General features: G+C 48.3%; 1 protein-coding gene across 1 annotated transcript; it reads left to right on the top strand.

Moving 5' to 3' along the window:
- The first annotated feature begins 6,115 nt into the window (after nt 1–6,115).
- Nucleotides 6,116–6,841, top strand: LOC139830310 (uncharacterized). The gene has a single exon (XM_071818318.1). It carries the CDS (start codon nt 6,116–6,118, stop codon nt 6,839–6,841), a length of 726 nt encoding a protein of 241 aa, XP_071674419.1.
- Nucleotides 6,842–11,728: the final 4,887 nt, after the last annotated feature.

Here is an 11,728-nt window from a genome sequence, read left to right as displayed (position 1 = left end):
ACATCATTTCTTCCCTTGTGTCCCTTGCTTACGATTGTGCCGTAACCATGGAGCATCCTCATCATTTAACCTAATGCTTGGGTCAGTGTTCACTTTGAAGGGCGGAATTTCACCAAACTTATTATAATCTTATGACATGTCTGTCTTGTTCTCCACTCCCACGATGTTTCTTTTCCCTGCAAGAACTATGTGGCGCTTTGGATCATCGCATGATGTACTCATTTTCTTATCTTTCCTTTTCCTCGGTTTGCTACTCATGTCCTTCACGTAGAAAACCTGAGCGACATCTTTGCCTAGGATGAATGGTTCGTCAAGGTAACCAAGATTGTTGAAATCCACCATTGTCATTATGTATTGCTCGTCCACCTTTACCCCACCTCCTGTTAGCTTGAAACATTTGCACATGAACAAAGGGAGCTTAAAGGAGGGTCCATAGTCAAGTTCTCATATCTCCTCTATGTAACCATAATATGTGACCTTTTTCCTATTCTCGGTTGCTGCATCAAAGCGGACACCACTGTTTTGGTTGGTGCTCTTTTATCTTGGGTGATCGTGTAAAATGTATTCCCATTTATCTCGTACCCTTGGTTAGTCGATATAGTCGAAGATGGTGACTTGACCAACATGTACAGCTGATCTCCAACATCATTGTCACTCATTAAATGTTTTCGCAACCAACCATCGAAAGTCTCCATGTGGGCTTTTGTAATCCAGGATTCAGGTTTCCCCGGGGTGTTCGAGCGTAAAATATTCTTGTGTTCCTCGAAGTACGGAGCCACCAAGCTGGAATTTTGTAGAACTGTGTGGTGTGCTTCAGTCATAGAATGGCCGTCCATACATATCGTTGATTTCCTTCCGATCGTGCCTTTTCCACTTAGTCTCCCCTCGTACCGCGATTGAGGAAGACCAATTGGCTTAAGGTCAAGAACATAGTCAACACAAAACTCAATTACCTCCTCATTTCCATAGCCCTTGGCGATGCTTCCTTCTAGCCTAGCACGGTTACGAACATATTTCTTTAATACTCCCATGAACCTCTCAAAGGGGAACATATTGTGTAGAAATACAGGACTGAGAATGGAAATCTCTTCGACTAGGTGAACCAGGAGGTGCGTCATAATATTGAAGAAGGATGGTGGGAACACCAACTCGAAACTGACAAGACATTGGACCACATCGTTCTGTAACTGTGGTAGATCTTATGGATTGATTACCTTCTGAGAGATTGCATTGAGGAATGCACATAGCTTCACAATGGTTACTCGAACATTTTCCGGTAGGAGCCCCCTCAAAGCAATCGGAAGCAATTGCGTCATAATCACGTGGCAGTCGTGAGACTTCAGGTTTTGGGACTTTTTCTCCACCATATTTATTATTCCCTTTATATTCGACGAGAAGCTAGACGGGACCTTCATACTGCTCAGGCATTCAAAAAAGATGACATTCTCTTCTTTGGTAAGAGCGTAGCTGGCACGACCTTGAAACCGTTCCGGATGCCGGTTTTCTAGGTCTTTCAAACGTTGTTGGTCTTGCCATGCTTCCTTTGTATCATTTGTCTTCCCATACACGCCCAAGAAGCTTATCAGGTTCACGCAAATATTCTTCGTAACATGCATCACGTCGATTGCAGAGCGGACATCTAGGACTTTCCAATATTCTAGCTCCCAAAATATAGATTTATTCTTCCACATGGGTGCGTGCCCGTCAACTCCCTGCGGAACTGATTGTACGCCAGGACCCTTTCTAAAGATGACGTTCAAATCCTTGACCATATCAAATACATCAGCACCAGTATGTTCCGTAGGCTTCGGCCGGTGATCTGCCTTGCCGTTGGCTTGCCTTTCTTTCTTAAGTTATGATATCGGGTAAGAAATCGATGATGCTCCAGGTACACATTCTTCTTACAATTATCCAAATATATACTTTCAGTCTCATGTAAGCAGTGCGTGCATGCATTGTATCCCTTATTTGTCTGTCCCGAAAGGTTACTAAGAGCAAGCCAATCATTGATGGTTACGAAAAGCAACGCTCATAGGTCAAATTCCTCTTCTTTGTTCTCATCCCACACACGTACACCAGGTCTGCCCCACAACTGTAAATGTTCATCAACTAATGGCCTTAGGTACACATCGATGTCGTTACCGGGTTGCTTCGGACCTTGGATGAGCATTGGCATCATAATAAACTTCCACTTCATGCACAACCAAGGAGGAAGGTTGTAGATGCATAGAGTCACGGGCCAGGTGCTATGGCTGGAGCTCTGCTCGCAAAAAGGATCCATGCCATTTGTACTTAGACCAAATCTTAAGTTCCTTGCGTCACCTGCAAAATCTTTGAACTCTCTGTCGATCTTTCTCCATTGCGTTCCATCAGCGGGGTGTCTCAACTCCCCGCCCGACTTACGGTCCTCTTTGTGCCATCGTAACAATTTGGCATGCTCTTTGTTCCTGAACAGACGTTTCAACCGTGGTATTATAGGAGCATATCACATCACCTTGGCGGGAACCCTCTTCCTAGGTTTCTCGCCCTCAACAACATCACCAGGGTCATCTCCTCTGATCTTATAATGCAATGCAGTGCATACCGGGCATTCATTCAAATTCTCGTATTCACCGCGATAGAGGATGCAGTCGTTAATGCATGCATGTATCTTTTGAACCTCTAAACCTAGAGGGCAGACAACCTTCTTTGCTTCGTACGTACTGGCGGGCAACTCGTTATTCTTTGGAAACATATTCTTCATCATTTTCAGTAATTTTTCAAATCCCGAGTCAGATAGACCTTCATGTGCCTTCCATTTCAGCAAATCCAGTGTGCAGCCCAGCTTTTTAGACCATTATCGCATCCTGGGTACATCGACTTTTTGTGATCCTCTAACATGCGATCCAAATTCTCCCTCTCCTTTTCAGTTTTGCAGCCTCTCCGTGCATCAGCAATTGTCCAACCAAGATCATCATCGGGCTCATCACTTGCCTCTTCTTCACCTTCCCCTTCACCTTCCCCTTCTGCTTCCCCTACTTCAGCATCCTCCATGAAAGTATCACCGAAATGATCAGGATAGCTATGATCATCCCCTTCTTCATTTTCTTCCATTCTAACCCCTCTTTCTCCATGCTTGGTCCAACAATTATAGCTTGGAATGAAACCGTACCGAAGCAGGTGCACGTGAACAACTCTTGAGGAAGAGCAACCCTTTTGATTCTTACAGTCAGCACATGGACATATAACAAACCCCCCCTGCTTGTTCGCATTAGCCACTGCGAGGAAATCATTCAAACCCGTAATAAATTCGCTTGAGAGTCGGTTACCGTACATCCATTGCCAATTAATCTGCATTATTATTATATAAAGTATATAATTAACCATCATGCATTTGTTAAACTAACTAGCTAGAAATAATAGAAATTAAACTATGAACTGCACATGCATATTTATCAATGACACATGAAAGGTTCAAGTTGCTAACCGCGATCGAGGAGGAAAAATAAATGAGAAAGCTTAAGTGTGGCTCGGACACTTCATATCATGTTTGTTTTATATGAACACAAGTGGCATCATACTCTCGGGCATTTCATCGAACACCTCTTGTGCATAAGAGGAGAAAAGCCAAACCCACCACCCCTCGTGAATAGAAGTGGAACACCAAGTGGCTCACACACACAATCCAAGTGTGCTGCAACAGTATGGCCAGACCAACCGGGACTAAATGTCCGCCCGTACACCAGCTGTCGACCGAGGCCGTTGGGCCCAGAGCTTTAGTCGCGGTTCTCCTGCAGAACCGGAACTAAAGACCCCATTAGTCGCGGTTCAAAATGTTTGGAGACTAATGGGGTGGTATGGAAGCCCTCTTTTCTACTAGTGCCGACACGACAATGAACCTGCCGCTCTACTCCTACAAACCCTCAACACATGCATCACAACATTGCCACCAAGGGCTGTCAACTAGAGAAAATCACATCAACACCAACAACCCGCACGATCGCTATAGGATTTCGAGTATGACAAGAAATAGATTGAATTAAAGGGATAAACCCAGAACTAAATTCAGTACCACGGTACATGCCCACAATTTTTCTATTAAAAAGACATCACTGAAAAGAGGTCCATATGTATCTCAAACGATCCAGAGTGACTATCTCCAAGTCACCACTAATTAAGAAACAACGAAATCAAAGCAAATATTGTACACAAGTACACATTGGTTAGCTATTTCTCATAGGCCGAGATGGGATTTGTTCACAAGTAGACGGAGCTATCTCTCTTCGAAGCTTATCAATAATTTCTGACCCATCTAAAAAATATTCTGACTCGACTAAAAAATAGATTTCAAAAATTGTTTACTCGATCAACCGAGGTAAATTCATTATCTTCAAGACTAGTAACCCATATAGCATGAGAAAGATGGAACTAGGGATGAATCCTCTTGGCAGCATGTTGGTCATCACCGTCGTGGTCTGAGCACGGTGACCCGTTGCGCTTTCCAGATCTTTGGTACCGCAGAGCACATAACCATGAGTTATCAAAACGCTGGGCGGCCAAGTCATGCTGTTCTACAATGAGATCTCGAGGCGAGAGTAGGGTGGGGCGGTAGCCCCCGTTGATGCTCCGCCGGCGGAATAAATCATCCGGCGGCGATGGCAGCTGGAGTTGGTGGTTCCATGCCAAGGAACCAACCTTACACTTGGATTTGTCCTTGTGAATGTTGGTGGTGTCACTCTGGTACCGGCGGTCGCTCATAATACAGCAGAGCGTCGCGTCGTCCTCGACCCAGACGGCCCTCATCTCGTCGTTGAAGGAATAGTTATCCGGCATATCGCTGTAGAAGCTGTAGCGCAGTTCCCACTCGCCAGGAAGCCTCTCGTGCAGCTTCTTCTGCTGACCTTCCTGCACCAGCTTAGGCGTCGGCATGGCCCAGATATGAAGTGTAATCTTTGCATGATCATGCAAGTCGAGGACGTGAACTGCCACGCACGGCTGCCCGCCCAGCTCAAGGACATCCATCGCCACGACAAAGCACTCGTTATTGTTCGGCATCAGATGGTACCTATGGTACGCCTCGCTCGTCACATCGATCACCAGTATCATGTCCGGCATACGGGAATACACGTCTGGTTTAATGAGCACGTAGAGCTTGTCGCCGACAAGGACCGGCGGCGACCCGAAGCCATGGTACCGGAAGAGCTCCGGGTGCCGGCGCCACCCGCCGCCGCCGCTGCCTAAGGTGTGCACATCTAGGTAGTTGTTGCCCACTGTCTTTGGGTTCCCGAAGGGAAGGCGGAAGAGCTTGTACTGGCCAGTGGATGCGCTGAACCCCATGGCGAAGACGTACTGGGTCCTCTCCACCTCCACGTAAGGCGGCGGCGCAGGTGCCGGCGGGATCTTGATGTTCTCGCCGGTGACCGGGTTGCACACGAATAAAGGCCAGCATCCGTCAGAGGACGCATAGAGGATAAACCCGTTACAGATGTTGGCGGGGACGTAGCTGGTGGCTAGGCCGGTGACGTGGCACATCATCTTGCCGGACGAAACGCTGTACACCGTAGTCTCCACCGTCATTCCCTGCGGCTTCGTCTGGGAGATGAGCAGCGCCTCCACGGCGCCGCCGCCGGAGATGACGTGGGTGGCGTGGGCATGATGGATGTTGACAAAGTATTGGTCGGTGAGAACAAAACGCCATAGCCTGCAGACGCAACGACATCGGGCGACGTCCCTCGTCGGCAACTTCAGTAGGATCTCACGCAAAATCTCCTCTCCGATCGAATCCATGGACTGAACAAACAGAACGACCAGATTCGAGAATACGCCCCGGACGACCAGATTAGATTGACACCGGAGTCTATCTCCTTTATTGGTAGGCTTATTAGAGATAGAGTTTGGAACCGACCTAGTCCATATAGAGTTCCATAGTTATACGTTGTAATCTCTCCCTATCTCTCCCGAACTCTACCTGTACCGAACTACTATATATACATGGCAATAGATAGCTCGGAAACTATCCGAGTAGATTGAAACTACCTGATCATATTGTGTTCTTATATGGTATCAGGCCGGCTCTTCCGCCGGTAATCCATCGCAAGCTTCGACGTCGCCGCCTGCTGGTTCTTCCCCAGCCGCCATGGCGTCCTCCTCCCAACCGCCGATCAACCTCGGCCTTCCTCCGCGAGAGCTTCTCACCAGAGATAATTACCCGATCTGGCGCTCCCAGGTCCTGCCCGCGATCCGCGGTGCACAACTCGTCGGCCTCCTTGATGGCAGCGATGCTGCTCCGCCGACAGAAGTGGAGATCGCCCCCGCCGACAAAACCTCCGGCACTGCTGCCAAGATGGGGCCGAACCCTGACTATGCCTCTTGGCTGTCTCGCGATCAGATTGTCTTGTCATACCTTCTGCAGTCACTGTCTCGCGAGATTCTGCCTCACGTTCACCGGATTGAACACACCGCCGGCGTCTGGCGCGCCCTCCAAGAGATGTTCGCCGCCCAGAACGAAGCCAAAATCAACAATCTGCTCGTTGCCCTTGCCAACACCAAGAAGTTGCAGATGACGACCTCGGAGTTTCTCTCCAAGATGCAAGGATTTGCAGATGATCTCATTGCTGCTGGTCATCCTCTTACCGATCGCCAGCTCGTCTCGTATATTCTCGCCGGACTTGGCGCTGACTACAATGCCCTGGTGGCCGCTCTCGGCGTTGCAACGACGCCGATCACCTTGAGCCTTCTCTTCTCTCATCTGCATGCGTATGATCAACGGCAACTGATGCTCAATGGTCCCTCTCCTCCGGAGTTCGAGACCTCTGCCAACGCCGCTCGATGTGCTTGGCTCTTGCATGAAAAACAGGATTAGCAGATAAGTATGTAGCTCCCAAATTATCACACCATAAACAAGGCGTCTGTCGCTGTCTAACACCCAACTCAGCAAGCAAAGACTGAACCCACATCATCTCAGCCGTTGCATTAGCCACTGACTTATACTCTGCTTCAGTACTTGACCTGGATACTGTAGCTTGCTTCTTAGCACTCCACGAGATCAGATTTGGACCAAAAAACACAGCAAATCCTCCAGTAGACCGACGGTCATCAACACAACCCGCCCAGTCGGCATCAGAGAAAGCACTGACAAGTGTAGAGGCAGACTTAACAAATGTTAACCCAACTGTCATAGTATGCTTAACATATCTCAAAATCCTCTTAGCAGCAGTATAGTGAACAGTATAAGGCGCATGTAAATACTGACAGACTTTGTTAACTGCATAAGAAATATCTGGACGTGTGAGAGTAAGGTACTGTAAAGCTCCCACTAAACTCCGATATTTGGTACTATCATCTGGACCCAACGGATCTCCTTGGTGAGCAGTAATCTTCTCAGAGGAAGACAATGGTGTAGGCATACCTGTACAATTTAACATGCCAACCCGTTCCAAAATATCACGAGCATACTTGGACTGACTGAGAACAATACCATTATCAATTTTCTGAACTTCAACTCCCAGAAAGAAACTCAAATCACCAAGATCTTTCAAAGCAAACTCTTGACTCAAATCTTTCAGTAGAGCATCAGTTGCAGCTTGAGAGGAACTAGCAACTATGATATCATCCACATATATAAGCATAAAGATGGTGATATTGGGCTTACGATAGATAAACAGAGAAGCATCAGATCTGGAAGCAAAGAAACCAAGAGCAAGTAGTTTAGAGCTCAACCGAGAGTACCATGCTCGAGGTGCCTGTTTTAGTCCATAGAGGGCCTTATCTAGTTTGCACAAAAAATGTGGTGTGCTGCTGTTTTCATACCCAGGAGGTTGTTTCATATATACTTCCTCTTCCAGAACACCATGAAGAAACGCATTCTTGACATCCAACTGTCGCAAGCTCCACCCTCTGGAAACAGCTAAAGACAACACGAGACGAACAGTTGCAATTTTGACAACAGGACTGAAAGTGTCTTCATAATCAATTCCATACCGCTGTTTAAAACCTTTAGCAACAAGACGAGCTTTATAACCATCTGATTTACGCTTCACCTTATACACCCATCGACAGTCAATGACATTTTTACCTTCACGTGGAGGTACCAATCTCCACGTCCTATTGCGCATGAGAGCATCATATTCCTCATCCATTGCTCCTTTCCAATTTAGATCAGCAAGAGCAGATTGTAAATTGGTCGGTTCATCAGTTGCAGCCGTCAAAAGCCATCGGACCGTGCCATCTTTGTACTCACGGGGCTTGACAATTCCTCGAGACGCACGTGTAGTCGGACGCTGAGAGGGCACAGGCTGAGCTACACGAGAAGAAGGAGCAGCCGATCCAGTGTGGCCAGCAGGATCTGATGAACCAGGCGCAGACTGCGAGGCGCCAGGATCCGCTGTGGCTGCGCTGCGTGCTGTTGAGCTCGGGCTGTGCTGTGCATGCGGAAAGCTGTCCGCAGAAGATCCAGGCGGGGACGACGCCGCGTCCCGCCCATGCGTGCGAGGCCCACGCTGCCCGCCTGACGAGGACGCAGAGCCTGGCGGGACAGAAAGCGATCCCGAGACGTCAGAGACGGATCCCGAGGGCACCTGGGAGGATCCCGAAGCAGATTCTGTCAGAAAATCCCCATGGGAGTCTGTGCTGCTGTTGTTTTCTCCTGAATGCTGGAATGAGCTGCTCGGAGCACTGTTTTGGCCAGAATTTTCGCCTGCTGCTACGTCTCGACGAGCTGCACCCTGTAGATCATAAGGAACAACACTTGTAGATGGGTTAGTAGCATGAGTATTTTCCATAATAGAATCACTAATAGTGTCGTCCCCCTGCTCAAAATTGCAAAGTGAAGGATCAAGGAGAAGAATTTGTTTTCGAAGAAGAGCACCAGCATTAGGGTGTAGGGATTTGAAAGGGAAGACTGCCTCATCAAAAACGACATCACGAGAAATATAGACTCGTCCAGTGGACACTTCGAGACATTTAACTCCTTTATGTCGAGGGCTGTAACCTAGAAAGACACACTGTTTGAGATACTCGATCCTTATTATGTTTTTGGTTTTTGGTTGTACATGGAATTGCACATGGAGATCACATTACGAACGTACATACTCCCTCCGTCCTAGAATACGGCCACTTTATTTTTTGAGGCAAACTTTGATTAATAATTGGATCAATAAAAGTTAGATGATATTTAAAACTATATCATCTGATGCACATTTCAATAAACTTTTCAATGGTATATTTTTGAATGACATAAAACTTATATTTGATTGATTAAATCATGGTTAAAGTTTAGCACGAAAAACGATGTGACCTATTCACATACGGAGGGAGTATATGTTCTTTGAGAAAGACTCCATGAGTGGCCAGTGGGCCTCGGATACAGAAAGACTTTAACGACTCGCCCCACGTCGCCCCACTCTATGGTGACGGGTGCTGACAAAACCCTAGCCCCACCCCCACCGTTTTCCCCCTCCTCGCCGCTACTTGAGGAGACCACCGGAAGCCGTGTGGTCACTGATGAAGGTGGTGACAAGGTTCTCATCGCTCCGCTCTCTCACGAGGGACCTTGGAATTCGAGGCGTCTCCCTCTGGTGGTGTGGAGGCGAGCAGCGCGTGCGATGCATGTCCCTCTCCTCTCCTCCGAGGAAAGTGATGAGACGGGGGGTCTTTGGCCGTGGTGCGGGGGTCACGGCTTCGATTCCCTTGTCCATAACAGAAGGATGATGACTCCCGCTCTTCTAGCGCGCCCACTGGGATGGGCATACCCCTATTGGGTTCCACTGTTCATACCGGATGCGATCCAACTGGAGATCCACGTAAGTTTTGAAAAGCCCAAGAATCATTGGCGGTTGACATAGATATGCCTAGTAGGCATGCCGAATAAGGTACCCTGGATCTATAAGAAAGCATTAAGCCCATAGACCCAAAGCTTTGGAGGCCCAAGAGATTAAGGATCTGCGGGTTAACAAATGGCGTTGTTGTCGGCTGCAGGCGAGGTCTTCGTTGATGTCTTACATGATTTGCAACATATGAATAAACAAATTTGCTACAATTTATTTGCGGTTTTGCTACATGTGCACAATATGTTTGCTATGGGGTCTCCGGCGAGATGTTCAGTGAGTTCTCCGGCGAGTTCCACGACGATATCTTTTTTTTGTTTTGCTACAATAGCATATTTTGTTCGCTACAAGCTCTCCGACGAGTCTCCGGTGGTGTGTCCGGCGAGCTCAACCTTTTTGTTTATTTCGTGGGTGAATCATTTTTGCTACACTGAAGCAAAATCGAGATTTTTTTTTGCTACCCGGCAGCAAAAAGGACACGTGTCAGCACGGGGACCCTGGGGCTGGAAAATCAAATCCCCCGGGAAACGCCCAGCACTGCCCCAAGCGATGGAACGCCGCGCTGCCTCCTCCTTCCGCGCGTGATGCGTGTCTATGGGACCCACCACACCCCACGTTCTCTCTCCTTATCCTCTATCCCCATCCTCTCACTTTTTACCTGCAGAGAGCAGCCGAGGTGGACGAAGCCATGGTAGGAGCCTCCCAGCACGAACTCGAGCGCCAGCGCTGGTGGCTGCTCCGCCATCGGGGAGGGGAACACGGCGCGGAGGCGGCCGAACTGCAGCACGCTGGCAGCGCGACGGGCTAGGCACCTGGGCTGTCTGCGTGCGTAGAGCGAAGTGATTCTCTGCGTACATGCCATATCAAGGGAGGGCCGAGCTCGTCACGGATTTCCGGCCGGCCCACTACCTCCGACACCGACGACCACCACTGCATCCTATTGGTCCTCGTCCTCCCCCACACGGAGCTCCGCTCCTTTGCGCGCGCCCGTATTTTTCTCCGATCTCCTCCGATGCGGCCACAAAGCGAACGTCGTCATCAGGGCCAGCAAGGTCGAGGTCCACATGGACACCGGAGGAGTCACGCTCGAGGGGGCTGCGCTTGTGTGCTCCATCATGTTCCATCCCTACTCGTCTATGTGGAAGTTGCTGCTGGCGGTTCAGGATGCTGCTACCTTGGGCGTCCGATGTTGCTACTGGCGGAGGCCGGCTTTGCTATCTTAGGTATTCAATGTTGCTACTGGTGGGGGAGGCTTTTTTGCTACAAGCTTTTCTATATTACGCGTCTGGCATTGCTACCGGCGGCTCTGGCGTTTGTCCCTTGGGCGGACGAAGTTGCTGCAAATTTAGGCTACGCTGCTAGTTAGCATCATGCCAGGTTTTCGTTGACTTCTCCGACAAGGTCTTCATTATGTAGAGTTGCAACATATGAATTTTTCTTTTGCTACAACTTTTTTTTACCAATTTGCTACAATTGCACTATATGTTTGCTACGGGCTCTCCGGCGATGTCTCCAGCCATCGATGTCTCTGACAATATCATTTTTTGCTACAATGTTGCTACCAGATTTTCCGGCGGTGTCGTCGACGAGGTCTCCGATGAGCTCTATCTTTTTTTCGGTGAACAGTTTTTTGCTACATGCAGTTGCTGCCGGGGGTGTTTATTTTGCTACCGGAGGTGTTATTTTGCTACATACAAATCTAACCGTACATGATATTGATCCGACGATTGGGGACCCAGGGGCTGAGGAATCAGATCCCGGTAGACGCCCAGCAATGTCCTTAACAAAATGCATAATGCAGTAGTACTCGGGACCTGTTAATAAATAAAGCATACGGCTCATGTATCAAAAATAAAAAAGAAATATTTTGAAATCCAACACCTACCAAATCATCAAATGTGGCGACGACCTGGTTTGTGCCATCC

Source organism: Lolium perenne, chromosome 4, assembly GCF_019359855.2.
Source record: "Lolium perenne isolate Kyuss_39 chromosome 4, Kyuss_2.0, whole genome shotgun sequence".
NCBI classification, from domain to species: Eukaryota; Viridiplantae; Streptophyta; class Magnoliopsida; order Poales; family Poaceae; genus Lolium; species Lolium perenne.
This window is presented reverse-complemented; position numbering and strand designations above follow the sequence as displayed.